A 20,232-nucleotide genomic window follows, 5' to 3' on the forward strand; every position below is an offset into this window, starting at 1 on the left:
CATGTCTTTACTAAAATCCAATATGTCATAGGAGTGAAATAAAATTCCTCACTGGAAAATAAATGATCAAAAGATACTGCTGGAGTGACCCTGGTTTCCCATCCCCCCCTTTTATACTATGAAATAGGTACAGGATAGTAAAGCTGAAACAGGAACATTCAAAAGCATATGCTACAAAGAACACAGCAATGTATGCAGACAGGTGGTTTAGCACCTAAAATATTTTCTTACTTCTGCCCAAGCAAACCGAGGAGTTATGGTACACACATAAGACTACATGGATGAGAGAATGGATAATTAATAATGGTAAACATTCTCTGAAACAACTAGGAGGAGTAAATTTGATTTGTATCTTTGTTTAAGTTACTTTTATATTGCAGTGAAGAGAACCATGATCAAAGCACTTACAAAAGAAAGCATCAACTGGAGGTTGGGTAACACTTTCAGAAGGTGAGTCCATAACCATCATGATAGGGACAATGGCAATGGGCAGGTAATCATTGCACTGGAGAAGTAACCAAAGGATTACACTTGTTGTCAACTTACAAGTTGGCACCAGAGAAAGAGAAACTAGGCCTGATGTGGGCTTTTGAAACCTCAAAGCCAATCTATAATGGCACACCTCCCCTAACAAGGCCATAATCCCTATTCCTTCCCCAAACAGACAACCAACTAGGGAATAAGCTTTTGAATAAGTGAACCTACAAGGCCCATTCTCATTCAAACTACCACAGCATTCATGACCTAGATGGAGGTTAATATAGTTCTGAAATTTAAAAATGTGTGGATGGTTCTATACCCATGCATTTATGAACAGCATTTACTGAATATAATATGAGTTTTCTTGAGATCAGCCTGGTCCCAGAGCCATGTGAGTCCCAAATGAACACACAAGACTTATATTAATTATGAAACTCTTGGTCACTAGCTACGGCTTCTTACTGGCTAGCTCTGTCTAAATTAACCCATTTCTAATAATCTAAGTATTTCCACATAGTCTTATCTTACAGGAGAAAGATCCAGGGACCTGTTACTCCTCTGGCGTCCTCTCGACAGTTCAGTGTCTCAGCAGAGGAGAGAAGAAAGTGATTTCCTGTTTGTCCCTGCTTATATACTGATTCTGCCCAGCTACATCACTTCCTGCCTATCTGTACAGACCTCCAGACCACTATGGTTAGCTAGTAGCAGTTTCTGCCCAGCTACATCACTTCCTGGGATCTCATGACAATTCCTCTGCCTACACTTCCCAAAATCCTCCTTGTCTCCTAGTCCTACCTATAATCCTGCCTGGCCACCAACATACTTGCACATATACAAATGAAAGGACTGAGATAGACAGTATACTTACATATATAGTATATGAAAGCAGTGCCCTCCAGGGGTGGTAGAAGGATAGTAATACTAACTAACCATCAAAGGTGACAAAGACAAGGATTACTCTAGAGAATGCTGTGAAGTTTTCTTTAGACCCGGTCATTATTAATAGTTTATACTGTATCTTCTTTGAAAAGGGCAACCTAAGTGAAGGCAATGACTCAATAAAATAAATCCATTCATTTGGATGATTCATATTGATGAAATACTATATTAGTGTTACTTAAATCTTAAAACAGTTGAAAACTGGATTTTCTTTGGCTTTGATTTTTTTTTCTTTGCTTATTTTGTTAGAGACAGGATTTTACTATGTAGCCCATGCTAACTTTAAACTTGTAATCAGCCATCAATTGCTAGGAATATAGGCATGAGCCACTGTTCCTAACTTTATAAAACACATACCTAAGACACACACTAGAACTACTATAATAGTGAGGATTTCTCTGTTCTAAGAAGAGTGGATCTGAACACACATATTTTTTTTCCTTATTGGTTTTTCAGGACAGGGTTTCTCTGTGAAACAGTCCTGGCTGCCCTGGAACTCACTCTGTTAGATCAGGCTAGCCTCAAACTCACAGAGAACTGCCTGCCTCTGCCTTCTGAGTTCTGGGATTAAAGACGTGTGCCACTACCACCCAACCCAACATACGTATTTGATGAAAGTCAAACATATTTGATACATTTTCCTAAGGCTACTGGATGTGTACTCATCATACGGATGAGCACTTGTTTTAAAAGTACAGTCTAAGAAGGCACTCCAGTGAGGACTGGGTGAAAAGAAAGAGAGATTTTAAAAAGTAGCTCAAAATAAGAGTGCTGAGAAAATCCAAGTACTAAGGCCTAGAAGAGAGATGTGTTCACAGTGTGTCTGGGGCAATAAAAGAAAATCAGTATAACTGGTCCAAAAATAAAGTCAAAGTGGTTAACACTCTACGAGGCGCAGGGCAATGCAAGGCTCGAAGGGCCCAAGCACGAGCAATGCCTTTGCCAGAAGAACATGGATTCGGATGCAGAACAGGTAGGCTTGCTGCAAGAAAACAATACACATATTTTTTCTCACAACTTCTCTTATCTTAATGAAATAACAAGATTGTCATTTCAAAGTAAGAAGTCAGATATAAATGTTGAATGCTGCAAATTTAATATGATTATCTTCTAGGAAAAGTAAGGAAATCAACAAAGGCAGCCATTAAAATAATGAAGCAGTTATTCATCAATAAGCAGTGACCATCGCCTCCTTGTCCCCCTCCCCGCCTTAGAGGACCTACCTTACTCACAGTCTTACTGTGTCACTCACATCCACCGAGTTCTGCTTCATGGAACATAAACCCCAAATAATATGATCAACATAATCTGAGGGGTATTTTAGCTCATGTCAAAAATATTCAGGGTGGGAAATTCAAGCAGGAACTCTGGTTCCTACAATCTCAAGGATCCAGGTCCCTTCTGCAGCCATCAAATCAGGGTACAGATTAACGGGAGGAAGAAGGGCTCGAGGGGATAGCATTTACTTTCTTTCTTAGAAGAAAACAAAACAAAAAAAGGAAAACACAAAACTGCTCAAGGTGCATGAAATACACTAGAACCTGATAAAAAAAATGTAATCAAAGGGAACACTAGAACACATGTGATATGAAACAAGAGTGGGGAAAACACTGGGGGCCAAAGGTTTAAGAGAAGATGGGGGTGAGGGTATAAGGATGAGGTAAGAGTAGAAAGTGGCAAAAATTAAGGATGTATTAATAATTCTTACACCAAGCCCCACGGCTTTGTAAGCTAATGACAAAATCTATTTAAAAGATTAAAAAAAAAAAAAAGAGTTTGAATGGAGATAACCTGCATGGGTGGACAATGATGTTCCCAGAAGACAAGGGCTATTAAATGAAAACCTCAGTGCCAGGAATAGATTAGCTACCTCAAAAAGGCCCCACAGGTCTCTAAAACAACATGGGTTATTGTCATTGTTTTTGGTTGCCTACCATTATTATATATTGAGACCCTACTGCTAAAGACGCCATATATTTTGGTTGCAGAATATAAAACAATAAATCTTGAATTGACTAAGAAACTTCCCTCTTGCTAGCTAGCTATTTTTATAGTGCCAGAAAGTGCTATGCAGGCCCTTGGGGAGAAAAGACATCAGTGGTCTGGACCCTACATGCCACAGCAGTGATCTGCCAGACAAATATGTGCCTCTTGCTACAATCTTGACATGACTGTTTTAGGGGGAACTAACGACTTTCTGATAGAATTTGAAGCCTGTTACACAGGAGAAAATGTATAATTGGTACTATAAACCTGGTCCAAAATCTGGCTGTTGAGGTTATAGGCCCTAAACAGGAACCTACTGTTGTTATACTGCTAAATGATCATACTGTCAAACTGACTTCTAATATTAATGTTTATGCCTGTAGATATAAGCTGCTCTCAAACTTGGTCCAGAGAAGGTTCTTGATACAGTTGGCAGAGGTTAACATAGAGATTCATAACTAAGAATAAGACACTGTGAATACTCAGCCCCATATGGGACATCTATGTCAACACACTGAGGCTTAGGGAACATTGTGGAAGAGGAAGTATAAGAATGCAAGAATTAGGCCAGTGATTCTGCTGCAGGAGACTGAGGCCCCGCCCCAGTAGCCACTGGACAGTAGCCATGGTCCTTCCAAAGACCATCCCGTGTATGTCCCTGTTACCTGCTGTACTGATCATAAAATCACTGGCCAGTGTTGCCCATGTACCACTATACCCTTCCTGATGAACTTCCTGAAGGAAGTCACCCAGATGTTTCTCAGTCCCAGGGTTGGTTGCTGATTTGGATTTGTGTTGACTGTTCATATATATTTACTGTATAAATATAATTTATCATTTGTATCTTGAAAAAAAACAGAATGAAAGAGTTACAGGATGGGGAAGAGTGTTATGAGATGTGTCTTCTGGACATGGCAATGCTATCTATCACATTCATAAATTCACCCAGCCTTGTTTACCTATACAAGATCAAGCCAGTCAAAATTCCAGCATGGATAACACAGGGGCTCATGCGGCCCCACTCCTAGCTGAGGAGCAATTTGCAGCTGATGGCTTCTGGGGGAAAGAAGGTAATTGGGGGGTATGGCCACTGGAAGGTTGCTAATGCTCCAGTAGATAGGCCTATCCCCATGTGTACATGGTCATCACTAACTAGATAGGCCTATCCCCATGTGTACATGGGCATCACTAACTAGACTCAGTGTGATACAAAAAAATAAAGAGAACATGAAGTTGGGAGCTGTTATGTTGGCAGGCATGAGAGGAAGAGGGTAGGGTGGGGGGTGGAAGGTTGAGTCCAGGGAGAGTTTGAGTGGGGCTATGGGGGTTATATATGATCAAAATACACTGTATACATACATACATACATACATACATACATACATACATACATACATACACACACACGCATGCATGCATACATACATATATGAAGTTCTCAAAAAATAAAAACAATTTTAAAATGAAATTTTATGCCAGGCAGTGGTGGCACATGCCTTTAGTCCCAGCACTCGGGAGGCAGAGGCAGGCAGATCTCTGTGAGTTCAAGACCAGCCTGGTCTACAAGAGTTAGTTCCAGGACAGCCTCCAAAGCCACAGAGAAACTCTGTCTCGAAAAAAAAAAAAATGAAATTTTATGTGTATGAGTGTTTGCTTTCATGTATTCACATGCACCATTTAAATGCCTGGTGCCTACAGAAGAAAGAAGAAGGCACTGAATGCCCTGGAACTGAGTTACAGATGGATGTGAGCTGCCATGTGGGTACTGGGAACCAACCCCAGGTCCTCTGCAAGAACAGCACATGCACTTAACCACTGAGCCTAATAAAACACTACCGCTGCTACTACCACTACCACCACCACTAATAATAATAATAAGCATTAGGCCATTCCACGCTTAATAAAATTCATTGTTTTAAAAAATTGCTCCATGGTCTGTAATACTTTCCCATACCTCATTAATCAGAGGTTCTATGGCCACTCGGCTACAAAAGAGAAGGGTGACTGCTTTGATCTGGCAGTTATGAGTTCCACTAAACACTGGAATTCCTATATTAAGTAGAAGGGAAGAAAGATGAGGGCTAACTCATGGCTTCCCACTTCCCTACCTACTACCAATGCCATAGATGAGTGAACATCAGACCTAAGCCTAGTCAATAAGATTCTGTCACCTGGGTGATTGTATTTGGGACACAAATCAAAACAAGTTTTCTCTGAAGAGCTGGTATACACTAGGAGAACAATTACTGCCCTACAGAAAAACAGGCTTACCAAAAAGAAAAATAACAGAGAAAAGTAGAGGCTAAGGCTGCAGAGGAAGAAAAAAAATAGAACACTCTGACATCTGCTTCCCAGGAAGAGCCACAGCAATACTTTTATCTGGAGTCTGTGCAACAGCCTTGTTCCTTCATGCAGAAACTGTATTTGAGCTAATATGAATGCATTTCTATTCCTTACAAGGAAATGATCCTTAAGGTACCTCATGAAGAAGCTATAATTTAACTGTGCATGTGAAGGATTTCTCCAGCACTTCTCAAAGTTATGGAAGACATCCAGTGTCATCTTCCCTACCTCCTACATAAAGACTGATAAGAAAGTGAAGTATAGAACCACTAGGGAAAACTCTTTTAATAACTAGAAATTGATATCCCTTTTGAAATTCTGGTGATGATGACTATATAGTTAATTCTCTTTGCTATGGAGCAAGACAAAAATGGCAGAAAGATGATGATTAAACTTATTAAATAATCACAGGTATCCCTGGAATTCCTGATGAGAGCAGAAACTATAGTAGATTCCATTGCTGTTCCAGCCATTTCCTGTTCTTGATTGTGAAGGGACTTACTCAAAGGACACCAGGCTTAATCACAATGCCTGCTTTAACCTCTGATATGATGGGGTGATTTTTCACCTCAAAGCAGAAACCTTGTGAGCTAGCATGAGTTCATCATCACTCTCCCCTCTGCCATGCTATCTTATAAAGAAGCTGCATTCCAGGCCCCAGATAAAGATAACATGGAGCTGACCTGGAGCTCTTCACCAGAGTGAGACAGAAGCTGTTTTAAGCCACTGAAAATTTTGCCTATTTATGTATATGTTTATACATACACATACTTGCTTATTTATCTGAGGGGTTGCTAGAATTATTCATTCATCTTTCTGTCTCTGTCTCCCACCCCCTCACATGTATATGCATGCATGTGTACGCGCACATATGTGCATGCCTGTGTGGGAAAGGGGGGGGGGGAGATTTGAGTGTGCTGGCTTGTGTGGGTGGCCAGAGGTTAATGTCTTCCTCAATCACTTCTCCATCCTATTTCTAGGAATAGGTTCTTCACTGAAGATAGGGTTCTCCAGGCACAGATCATTGCAGCCTGAGCACTGGCTTTGCTGCCATGTAATCATGGACAAAAAGCAAGACACTTCATATTTACAAGTTTGTGCTTTAGGTTTCTTTGTTTCACTTGTCAAAACAAGGATAATAACACAAAGTATACCTTGTAGCTTTGTTGTGGAGGAAAATACTTGGCAAAGTGCCTAACAATACTGGAAAAGTACAATAAGTGTCAAAAGCCAGAACAAGTCCTTGGCTCAAGATACCTAAAATAATACTCAACGTACATGGAAAATCCAAGTGGTATCTGAAGGGTGGCAGAAATCACTAAAGTTAGGGCAGAGAATTGGCAGGGGTGGGGGGAATGACTAAGAAGACAGGTCTAGACAGAATCACTAGCCATAATTCCCTTCAGGCCCTTATACAATGTTAAGTGCTTTGTGCAAAACAAAGAAATTTGAATCACTAGTGGTCCTTCTTTCTTATACAACTGTACTTGCCTGTTTAGTGAACAGGTGAATTCACAATGAGCAGCTGGGGATGACAAGAAAGCAACCAGTATTGCAAACTTCTTCAATGGAAATACATTTTTCAGGATAGAGAATACTTTATTTAAATGCTGAATGACTTAAAGAAATGTTTGCCTGTAAAATTTCAATAATACATCTCAGATGTACAACTCTATTCCTCATAAACAACAGATGCTGTGAGATCAATTGATTGCAACTCTCATGGGTAATACAAATAAATATATTCTAAAGACATGCAAATGCCCCTTGCCTGTTTTGACAGGACACTCTTCCCCCAATGTGCATTTCACAGCTTCCTGTCTGCCATATGGAATCTAACTGTAAAAACAGCAGAGCTGTCATATTTCTGGAACATTTTCTTAAGTGCAAGTATATGAGGAGTGAGGGGGTTAGTTTGAAGGTGACCCCTTGCATATGGATTAACTAGTTCTCAGTGAACTATGACTTGGTATTTTTAAAATGGTATATTATTTCAAACAGTTCAAGAAACAGTTTTGTCGAGAATATCCCAAATTCCTGCAATAAAGCTCCAAACAGTATGATAAAGGAAACTTGCCAGAAATACTAAAGTATGATATGGTTTATATTATAACTGATACTATTCCAAAATTTTAACCATAACAGGTAAAGACAGTAAAACAAACCATCCAGTCTGCTTGGGGAGACCAGCAAGTTAATCTGAAGAACTGAGCTTGATGCATGTGTTAGTATTTAAACAGTGCTCCAAAAGATGCTTTATCTTACTAGAATTAGGTTAACACATATAAAACCTGTGGTATTTGACACACTAGGCAGCCCAGGCAGATCTCAAACTCCTGAGTCTCCCACCTCAGCCTCCCAAATGCGCGGGACTGCAGGCATGGACCGCCACCTCTGCACCTCTCTTGCCAAGTGCAGATGGAGAGGGCCTCCTCTATGTCCAGGATGGAAAGCACAAGGGCAAGAACGCATTTGTGCGTGCGTGCACGTGTATGCGCGTGCACGTGTGTGTGTGTGTGTGTGTGTGTGTGTGTGTGTGTGTGTGTGTGTGTGTGTGTGTACACGTATATACATGCATGTGTGAGAGGGAGGATGGTGTAGGCAAACTTTTATCAGTATCCATTGCCCAGATAACTAACCCACTCTTAGAGTAATCAGCCTTATGCCCTAATAATCACTCCTTCAGTCTCTGAGCACTGCTGCACCTGAACCTTGGAAGATTCATCCAAACAACATCAATTAGACAATGAACATCTGCAGACAGAAACCATTTCTCTCATATTTTCATGTTTCCAGAGCCTAGCTCCCAGTAGTTCTTATAGTGGCTAGCAATAAGAACAACAAATATTTGAGATTAAAGTTAAGAATAGAGTGACTGGTTAGAAGATACACATAAAAAAAAAAATCATCTGAGTTTTACTTTAGTATCTGCTGCCCAGACAAATCATTTCCTGAAAACATATTTATACCACTATTATTCCAGACCAAAGACATAATTCCAAGTATTATGTATGGACCAATTATCCAGAATTTAAGCCATGCATTTCTATTTTTTTATGTCTTTTCACTCCTTGCTTCAGTCCACACCATAAGAGACAGAAAAGGGAAGTGGCATCCTCCAATTGTTCAATTCCATTCATTGACTGTAAAGGTCCTGAGGAGACAGTGGGACACCCTGCAGATGATGCTTCTAAGGCTTTAAGTTGACTGGCTGGAAGGTCTGTGTGCTCTGATCTTTTAAATTTTACTATCCTTTAAAAATTGTACTATCATTTTTAAAGTGCTATCTTTACTTTTTGAAATTCAATTATCAGGCCACCTTTTTAAATTTTCGAAAGAAAACAGACTTTATGCACCATGGAAAACTCACACTTCTAAGTGTGATTATAAATCAAAAGCAGAACATGTATGTGACAAGACTCATGCAAGTCTGAGACATACTTTTTTGGGGGAGGTCTAGAAATTCTAGAGACATCCCAGTCACATATTGCAAACTCAGCAGAGGAAGATGAAAGGGACTAAAGTTAGTGACATTAAATTTAAGTGTTCATTCAGGCCTCAGGAGTTATGAATATTTCACTTATGACTTTATAATAACACATCTCATAATTCAAAGCTTATCCAATTCATAAGGTCTTTATCCTTGACTGATATTTGTGCCTAACTACTTGGTACTATGATTGCATTTTTACACATTAAAAATTAAGAAATTACACAATAAAAGACAGTGGTTTCATAATGACTACAATCATTACAACAAATGATATTTGACTAGCCTACTTGTCCCATCTGATTTTAATGTTTAGCTATTTATTTTGAACTAGAACACCAAGGCCAGGAATAAATAAGCAGGGCAGAATTCTCAATTTGGTTTTCACATGACTAACTTGTAGCTACTGAGTGCCACCTACAGGCAAAAAACGATTCCTCAGTTAAGCTTTAAGCTAAGACTTCCATTTCCAGAAGGTACTACCTTACCTGTCAACCAGCAGTGGGCTGACATGTGTGCACATAAGAATAAATGGGAGTTTAAAGCTTTTATGAAATATTATAACAATTCTGGTTTGCTTACTCAGTAGTAGGGCCTCTTCTGAGGGGTGGTTAAAGGATGTGAATTATACAGTTTTGAGTGAACAGAGAAATAGTTATAAATGATAAATGTTTGCTTCATATTTTCTAGGAACATATACCAATTACTACACTAAAATATAAAATATAAAATCAATATTCACAATGCTTAAATACTCAAAACCTTAAAAACTAAATGCATTTATTTTAAATGTATTTACATGTATTTATTTAAAATAACCTCCACAAGTGTGGAAGTCAGAGGACAAGTTGCCAGCTTCACTTTTCTCCTTCTACCATGTGAAGTTTTACCTAATATTTTAAAGCCACTTTTGCAAAATTAATTTTCTTAAATTTACTTTCCTTGGTAGACTTGCAAGTACTTTATTAAAGTTTTTCTCCTAATACAGTGAATGTAAAAAAATTCATCAACTAAATATTTTATGATTTAAAATATGCAAATTATACTCATTTATAAAAACAGGAAGATTGTTAAGATAACTAGATATTTTCTAATATGTGACTATGTGAGAAATCATGATAAGAACAAGACAAAATGACAAGATCAACAGTACCTTTGATTCAAATATCACATCACTCTTATGTAAAGCATCCTTTAGCAGGGCTTCTCAACCTTCCTAATGCCTCCATCCTTTAATACAGTTCCTCATGTTGTATTGACCCCCAACCATACAATTATTTTGTTGTTACTTCATAACTGTAATTTTGCTACTGTTATGAATTACAATGTAAATAATCTGTGTTTCCAGTAGTCATAAGCAGACATGTGAAAGGCTCATTTGACCCCAAAGGGTTGTGACCCACAGGTTGTGAACCCTGCTTTAGAGTCATTAATTCAGGTAGTCACCAGCTCTCATGCACACACACTGACAAAAGCCTCCTAATGTCTTCCAATCTCCTTTCTCCTCCTGGTGGTCCTCCAACATTATGCGACTAAGCTTTGGGGAGGTTTAGACTCTATGATAATATAGCACTGTTATGAAAAGGAGACATCACAGGTCTCCTCTACCATATGAAAACATAAAATTTGTTAGCAGCCTGATCTTTGACGCCAGTTTCTAAAACCATGACAATAGGGATTTTTAAAAGTCAGAATTTTCATCAGTTTTCTTTTTCCCTTCCTTCCTTCCTCCCTCCCTTCCTTCCTTCCTTCCTTCCCTCCCTCCCTTCCTCCCTCCCTCCTCCTCCTCCTTTTTTTTTTTGTATTTTTTGTTTTTCAAGACATCATTTCTCTGTATAACAGCCCTGGCTGTCCTAGAACTCACTCAGTAGACCAGGCTGGCCTTGAACTCAGAAATCGGCCTGCTTCTGACTCCTGAGTGCTGTGAGTAAAGGTGTGGACCACCACCCCAGGCTCTAAATTCTATCTCTGACTACAAAAATTATGTCATCAGTACATTTCTGGCTATCACTTTTATTTTTGGTTAAACAAAGCAAATATTGAGGGAACTCTGCCAAGGTAATGCCTCCATCATAAAGCTTTCCACATGAGGCTGGGAAACACACACACACACACACACACACACACACACACACACACACACACACACACACAATTTCTGTGTACTTCTATTGTATTGCAGAGATCAACTGAAGAAAAGACATCCTATGACTTTGTAAAGCAGTGATACTTAAGATGTATATATCCTAGAGTTGTAATAAAGAATCACATAGGAAGAGAGGGGGTTTTAACTGCTCTGAATTTCAAAAAAGCAAAATCCAACAAACTTTTACCACCAGACAGAACTTCCAGCACTTACTGAAATTTATTTTATAATGCCAATGATCAGAGAGGCAAGAAGTTTTTAGCCAATCACACTTGAAAAGATGTCTAAGAATGGTTTCAGGCCACTTTATTCACCAATTTGGACAAATTTTACTCACCTAAAGTTTTTCAGGATGTCTTTCTTATACAAATCGCTCAATGTTCTCATTAGCATGAGAGTAGCTAACACAATTTCATACATACAGCTAATATACTGTTTACTGTACATTAAATTTACTTTAATTCTGATTCATGTTAGGCTCCAAAAGGGGCTGATTTTTCAGAACCTAACAGTTAAGAAACATTATGCAATTTCAAGTACTCAGTCCCAGGTGAACAGAAGCATAAAAAGAGAGAAGTAGCCCAATGCATAATGGCTGACTCACCTGCGGCTGGCCGGCTTTTTTTCTCCTTCTCCCTCTCCAGCTGATTTCACATTTGCACTTGTGTCTTTTTTTAACCTTTTTGCAATTCTTTCTCTCATCAGGTTCTTTTCATCATCATCAATGCATTCATCAGGATCTGCATTCTCATCTTCTCCATCCTGTAAAATCTAAAGTAAGTCTTTTCCAGGCATTCTGTTTCCCCTTTTACTTCCAGAGACTCATCTTAGATGCTTGCTGGATTCTAGGCCAGGTTTGTTTAGCTTTGAACCAGTAAGGGTTTGAAGACTGTTCTCCCACTGGGATAACCCCTGCATTCTGGTCTAATGTACCCTGGAATCCCAAGAGGGATAATGGGCTCATTTCCACCAGCTCTTTTGTGTAGCCCTCCCTCTGTACCACCCAGTCTTATCCTTACCCCAGTAGGAAATGTGGTTCGGGAGGCAGCTGAGCAGCATAACATCAACCAGGAATTCATTCAAATAGAAGGGGTATCCTGCAGACACTGAGACTTAAGCACCCTGGGACAAAAACCATCAGAGTGCCTGCACCACAGCAACCCAACCCAAACCATCACCCCCCACCTCCTAATCTAAGACACAGCAGTCACAGCTCTTCTGAAAGCTTTGCAATAGGTCCCCAACTTGCTTGAGGCTGTCTACCTTCTTCCTGACACCATCTCCTTAGAGTCATTCTCTCCAGTCTGAAACTCTCTTATTCTAGATATCTGAATGTTTCGGTTTTTCCTTGCCTACCCACTTAACAGAGAAAATAATAATAATAATAAAAAAACCCACCTCCAACCTCATGTTCCTCTTTCCTCCTTATTTCTACAGCACTAATTATTTACATGGTTTTTTGTTTGTTTGTTTCTCAGACAATTAAGGAGAAAACTCCACAAAAGCTAAAGTCTAGTCTATTTGCCCACTACTTTATATTCTCAGCATTACTGAAGAGGAGAGAGAAGGGAGAGAAAGAAGAAACTACACCAAAGGGGTTCTTCGTCCCCTGTGATTCTTTGGCCTGCCAACCACAGCAAGACAGGACTTCTGACTTGAGGGTTATCAACACCTACAGCATGTTTTTTAAAGTCTGGTTCTCTGACTCCTCATATCATTATCTGTTAAAATGATAAAACCCACCCAGGCACACACTTTTAATCCCAGCACTCAGGAAACTGTCAGAGAGGGCCCTTTCTCTAAGAAGGAAGTCTGCTTGATCTACAGAGCAAGTACCAAGCCAGCCAGGACTATATAGTGAGACCGTGTCTCAACAAAACAAAAAGACCTACATATTTAAATATATTGATTTTCATATATGCAAAAGTATCAGTATAGAATCAATCAAATTATTATTTAAGTACATATAATCCATCTTGTTGCAGGCTTATTGAACCAAAAGTCTCTGTGGATAAAAATTACATGTGTCTGGCAAGATGTTTAAGTCATTCTTAAACAATGACACAGACATGTCATTTGGGCCTCAGAAAATATAAAACAAATCTCTTGCAAAGTCATAAGATTCTGTTTCTGAGTATAGACACTTTCTGGGAAAAGGACCCACACATTAAAAGGGTTTGGGATCTAAAACAGGTTAGAGATGAAACACTATCCTTAAGTGACCTATCCCACCCACCCATAAACTTAAGAGCAAAACCATATTTTCTAGCCCATATTATTATAACCAGATGGCTTCAATATAACTCATCCAAAAATATACAAATCGTTAATTAATTTTCATCTCCCATCCAGCCTCAAGCCTGTCTTGTCTTTGGTGCCTTGCTAAGAAGGCCACCAAGCCAGAAACTTGTGGTTATCTTAGACTCCTGCCTCATCTCCCTCCGCAGAGCATTTGTCCTTCGACAGCTTTCCCACAACTCCCTTTACCATGGCCTGCTCCCTCTCACTTGTTCTCTGTAATGTTGCCAATAATGATTTCTAAAATGCAGAGCTGACCGTGCACCTGTCTTTTTAACGAATATCCTTCAACTGTTATTCAGTACCTTTAAGGTGAAACCCAAACTCCTTAGCACACCTGTGACACTGTGTAAAGCATGCCAGTCCCTCCATTGCCCATTCCCCCCACTCTCCTCATCACTACACTGGTCATACTGGTCTGCTGTTGGCTCCTGGAATATATCAAACTCTCCTACTTAGACTGGCACTGGTCACTCATTTTTTTTTTGTTTTGTTTTTTTTTTTTTTGTTTTTTTTTCGAGACAGGGTTTCTCTGTGTCTTTGGAGGCTGTCCTGGAACTAGCTCTTGTAGACCAGGCTGGTCTCGTACTCACGGAGATCCACCTGCCTCTGCCTCCCTAGTACCCGGCTTGGTCACTCCTTTTATATTCAGCCTGGTCACCTCTCCACACAGCAAGTTTCTCCAAACTTTAATGCTCAGTTTGCATTTCCTGAACAAGGTGTAATCTCTGCTTAGCTTTAGAGCATGCCATGCTATCCGCCTTTCCCACCCCCTCTTCTATGATCCAGTTATCGTCTGGTCTCCTATAAGATCCAAGTTTCTTCTCTCCCAGGAGGGTTTTCCTCACAGAGCAGATACTCATTCTCTCTGATATACCTAATCAGAGAACCCCTCCCCTTTTGACTGTGGACATAGGTAAATCTCTGTACATGCTAGATTACATATTTTCTTTTGAATTATGCAATGTACACATTAATAGGTTTCATCTTAATATTTATATAATTGGAAAACCATTATCATTCACATAGTACAAGCAAATCTTCATTTTGTTTATTTTAATGTTTACTCTCTCTCTCTCTCTCTCTCTCTCTCTCTCTCTCTCTCTCTCTCTCGTGTGTGTGTGTGTGTGTGTGTGTGTGTGTGTGGAGACACACACTTGGCACAGCTTGAATGTGGAGGTCAGTTCTCTTCTTCTACCCAGTGAGTAAGGAACCTGAGCCCCTGTCCTTGGGAGCACCTCTACCTAGCACTGGCCGCTCCTTCTGTTTTTATGACTGTTAGCTAGTAATAAGGATACAATCTTAAAAGAGAATCTTCTCAGATAAATGTATAAAAAGGAATACACTATTACAAATAACTCCTCTATGCACTTCCCATATAGCATGAAGGATGCTCACTCATCACATTTAAACTTTTAACATAATAAAATTATAACATTTCCACTTAAGATTTTTCACATAATGTTATGTGACAGAAAAGGCAGGACAGAAATTCATATATGAGACTGAAATTCTGTGGGGAAATATGCAAATCTATTTGGAAGTAAATATTCTAATAACATAGGAAATTATTTTCATTTTTAAATTACATATATTTGTATCTTTTTAAGGAAAATGTAATTTGTAAAACTTTGACCTATTTATAAATTGTTCAAGCTATATTTGTACTAAAGTGAATACTCACATCTTCTAAATCTCCTGTTGCATCATCCTTTTCACTACAAAAATAAGTAAAACAAATACATTTTAGTTTCAAAGTGAAACTAATACAAGTATTCATTTATGTAAAGCGTAAACTGGAATTTATAACTAGTTTGCTAGAATTAATGTTTTGCTTTGCTTTTCCACCATAGCACTCTCACAACGGCACTGCACAACAGATGGGAACATGCTCAAAAGTAGTCACCTTTTATAAACAGGAAGAGACATGCTCCAGTAGCAGATAAGAGAATTCTCTGGATTTTTTTTTTTTTTTTTTTTAAATACAAGCAAACACCATCAAGCTGTGTTAAAAGGCTCTGGCTAAAGGGACCAAATCCTACAAATTAAAGGATACTAAGAAAACAGTATTTTAAAATAGAATTTTTGAAGATGAGTTAACCTCAGAACAACAGTATTTTAGCTCAGTCTGAGACTGACCATGTATAATGGCCATGTATAATTAATACATTTAACATTCACTAATGTTCCACTTCTCAAACAAAAGCAACAAAGACAATTAAGACAGGTTTCTGTCAATTCTGAAAGTTGTGAGAATTTACACGCAGTAAATTGGCCCAGAATGTGGTCACTTCTTCCGGTAACCTTGCACTCTCATGCTTACTCATGATACCCAAACAAAAATGCCCCAAAGACAGTTAGCAATGCAACATGCAATTATTACAGCAGTTTCTAGTATTCAGACTAGCCTAAGATGAATCACTTATCAAAATGTATTATTGTTTTGGCTAGGCTTAGGAAATTTATGAGCTCTGCTTGGTAACCAAGACAACAACAGAATGAGATAAAGCCTAAAAACTGGAGTCAGCTTTCAACACAGCACTAACCTTTCCACAGCTGGCACGGAACTTAGGTGTGGATCGTCCTTAAGCAGGTCATGGCTGCTTTTACTTCTTCCCTTCATGCTCTGGGAAAGAACACAATATAGTTGAGATAGGAAACTAAAAGTCGTCTGAAAAAGAAAATTAACATATTTGCATGAAATTTAGTAAGGACATAGTATGATTAGCAAAAACCTTTCTAAAAGGTTCCTTGTAACTAAAGCTTTAGAAATAATACTTCTACTGACTGAAAATGGGATTTTATTTATTTAAGTTATTAATCTTTATTTGATTTTATTTTCTTAAGACACAGTCCTAGCCTGAGATGGCATTCAGTTCTCTAAGTAGCTAGACTGATATAGAACTCATAATCTTTCTGCTTCATCATTTCTTGTGCTATGATTACAGGAATGCAGAACCACTCATGGCTCAAAACATACTTTTTTAGGATCATCTTTCCCAACAAAGAGTGACACTGTTAAAAGCACTGTGGTTTGCCAGCTCTGAGTGCTTATGGTTTACACACAACTTATTAATTCCTACAACACATACCGAAAAACTTACAAGGCAGGGCCCAAGAATAAATTGAGATACATGCACACTACTGCCCTTCATTATACAGTCTATGCTGCACAAGATGACTTTAAAAAAGCATCCCTAAGAAATTAGATGAGGTTGCTACTTATCAAATGGAAGACAGACACTCAGAAGCGCATCTCAAGATGATAACACTCACCGGGGACCAATTATCAAAGTAAGTGCTTTCATTTCAAAGTGCATCTTCTCAATAATGACATTTTTATAGGGAAACAAAAGAGGAATCATTACTAAGAAAAGCTACTATAAGAAATAGAACTGTAAATATTTCTGTTGTTATTGTTCTAATGTATTAAGTGTGTTCTTGGTGCCAGTCATAGTGCTAGCAACACACTCTCCCTCTCTAAAGCAAACACAGTGTAGAACATAGTTACATTTTACAGACAGTCGAGATTAAGCTATTAATTAGGAATCACAAAGCTTGCCAGTAAAAGAGGATCAGGATTTAAATTAGTACACTCAGAATCCAAATGGAGCCATTTCTATGTCCTTTAGGTCCCCATAGACACCAAATACTGCAAGCCCTATTCTATATATTTCCCTATTACATGGTGGGAATTTCCTAAATTGGTCTTCTGTTTCACTGATTAATTTGTGAATAGGCCCTTAAATTTGATGGTCTTACTTAAAGATAGGTATATACCTTAAAAAATATACCTCCATGACAAAATAAAAAAATCAAAGATTTAAACATTTCTGTATCAACATGGGATCCTCTATGCTTCAAAGATCAAATCAAGTAAAATAAAGACATAATTTAAGGTTTTTTTCCAAAAAAAATTTTTGCATTCTCAGCCTGTGCTTTATTGCTAAAAATACCTACATACAAGTGCAGAGTTTCCAATTCTCACAGCAGTTCCTTTTTCAAAGAGTCTGATTTCTACAAATCTTCCAAAGATGCACAGACTAAGGTGCTGGGTTTTGTAATGCTTCAAACACTGAATAAAGCTGTTAACAGCCTCTTCTGTAGCAATGGTGCAATGGAGAGTGCAAAGAAGAGGAGTAGACTGCAGCATCTGTGGCTAAAGAACAGAACGTTCTTGTCTTTCTGATTACAGGGATGCGTGGGTCAGTGCCAGACTACCAGTGTTGTTTAAAGACTCATCAGCCTGACAGAAGACCCTTCTGATCCTGCATTGAGATCTCAGTTCTGGGGATTAAACCCAGGTCCTCACATGTACTTAGCCAAGTGTTCTCTGGAGCTACAGCCTGAGTACAAAGTACATTTTAATTAAGGACATAACATGCCATCACCAAAGGTTTTGAAAATCATCAGTAACCATAATGAGAATCTAACTTTAAGGAGTTTGAAAGTCTGGGTTTTTCCAAATACCATGGCATCTTTTGCTGCTTTGGTTTTCCTGTTATCATCTATTTTAATTTGCCTTACCAGACCACCAGAAACATAGTTTTAGAGGAACTCTGATCTTGCATCTTTATTGGTCAGCAGATGTATCAGTATGAAGTGAAGAGAACATTTTTATTTGGGAGACACCTTACTTCCTATTATTCAATGGAAATCAAATTTCACATTGGCAAATCAAATACAGTTCTGAAGAAACTTAAATAGTCTGGTTTTTATCACAAAACAAAAAAGTGAATTTAAATACACTGTTATTTGTAAAAAATCATAGACTCTAAATTATGTCATTAGTCTACACTTGCTATTCCACAGCCTCTTTAAAAGCTCAGGAGTGATGAAAGGGCAAAATGCCAACTAATGACTCACTAATGCCTTTGGCTAACTATGAAGACTGGGAAAGTTGTTCACAAATAGAAGGGAGCACAGCAGAAAGGTACTGACATAGGACAATACCACAGGTGCTGCCCAGAGGGATAACCACCTGGGCTTAATCACAGGTACTCAGGATAAGCAGGAGGGTCGGTTCCGCCCTGGAGGTAAAGGCCTACTGAGGCAACACCTTGAAGCCCCATCTCACAATAGTAACAACAGCAAAAGATAATCTGATCAAATGAGTTTCAAAATCTACTATCCCACAACCGTATAACTTTTAGCTGAAAACTTATAATTGTGGAAGCAATAAACTGTGTAAGATCTCAGAACACTTAGCTACAAAATGGAATAGCAGCCTTATCTACTTCACAGGAGAAAATTAAATGCAGGCACAAAATTTGTAATGCTAATTTATAAAAGTAAGTTCTTATCTTCCTAAAAATCGCAGAGATTTTATTTTTATTTATTTATTTTATTATTTATTTTATGTATATGAATGTTTTGACTATTTGTATGTATGTGTGTGCAGCACATTCATACCTGGGAACCTCAAGGTCAGAATGGATCACCTGGAACTAGAGTTACAGAAAAATCTGAATTGCCAAATGGGTGCTGGGAACCAACCCTGGGTCCTCTGAACAAGTGTTCTTAACCACTGTGCCATCTCTTCAGCCCCACAGAGACATTTCAAATATTCTTACCACAGCATGTATGTGGTGGGTGAAATGGGTGTATGTTAATTAGCTTAACTTGGACATTCTACTGTATACACATTAATTTGTATACAATATTTATAATTGTATTTGCCAATTTAAAATAATTACTTTTTAAAAAAGAAAGTTCTTCCCAAGTACAGTTTGCATCCTGTAATCCCAACCTTATAGTGTTGCATGCTGTAATCCCAACCTTCAGGAGACTAAAACAGGAAAATTGCATATTTGAGGCTAGCCAGGGCTACTTAGCAAGAGAGGGGGAGGGGAGAAGAGGTCCTTGTTGAGCTCTCAAATGAAAACTCACTTTAAACAGCCTAATAAACTTGTTTCATAGTGATTTAGAATAAGACCTGAAAACAGGAAGAACTCATAAATTAAGCTGAATAATCATTACCACTCTAGATTTCAATTAAGTTTTCAAACTGAGTTAGCATAGAGATAGAGGATCAAAAGCAGCTTTTAAATGCACACCCATTCCCACTACAGTAAATTGTCGAAGCACAGAAAGTAACTAGGGAAGAATGGAAAAAATTAGAAGAGTCTCTGAGACTGGAACAGAAGTCTGACTCTCTTTAATGCTAATTCTTCCTGAATGACCTATTTTAAGGTCATTATTTGGCTAAAGGTTTTAGATGCTAAAAACTAGACTACATATACTTAATGAATTCTGCATAAAGAGCTCACAAGAAAGTCAAAACTGACCACTAGCATATCTAAAAAATGAACACCAAGTGGGGTGGACCTGGAACTTCATATTGAAAAATAAAGAGGAGCAAAATAGCAGAAACATAGCATTAGCATCAAAAAAGAGTACAGAAGGAAGGAAGAAGGCAGAAAGAGCTAGAAGGCATGCTGACAGAGAGGGACAACAGTGGTCAACAAGCCAGGATGTCTGGGCTCTGCCTCTAACTCACTCATGTGATGATCTCTTCCAACCATGATGCCAATTATGTTATAGGCAACAC

The 20,232-nt window shown here is 38.5% G+C and overlaps 1 protein-coding gene across 1 annotated transcript in view; it reads right to left on the minus strand.

The window, feature by feature from the left end:
- Positions 1 to 20,232, minus strand: part of Cwc27 (CWC27 spliceosome associated cyclophilin) — a 180,863-nt gene that overhangs the window by 138,134 nt on the left and 22,497 nt on the right. The window contains exons 8-10 of the mRNA XM_027401531.2: positions 16,229 to 16,308; positions 15,367 to 15,400; positions 11,989 to 12,146 (exon numbers count right to left, since the gene is read on the minus strand). Of these exons, the coding sequence (XP_027257332.1) occupies positions 11,989 to 12,146; positions 15,367 to 15,400; positions 16,229 to 16,308 (272 nt within the window). The remainder of the gene's footprint in view (positions 1 to 11,988; positions 12,147 to 15,366; positions 15,401 to 16,228; positions 16,309 to 20,232) is intronic.

This window comes from Cricetulus griseus, chromosome 2 (assembly GCF_003668045.3).
Source record: "Cricetulus griseus strain 17A/GY chromosome 2, alternate assembly CriGri-PICRH-1.0, whole genome shotgun sequence".
In the NCBI taxonomy this organism is placed as follows: Eukaryota; Metazoa; Chordata; class Mammalia; order Rodentia; family Cricetidae; genus Cricetulus; species Cricetulus griseus.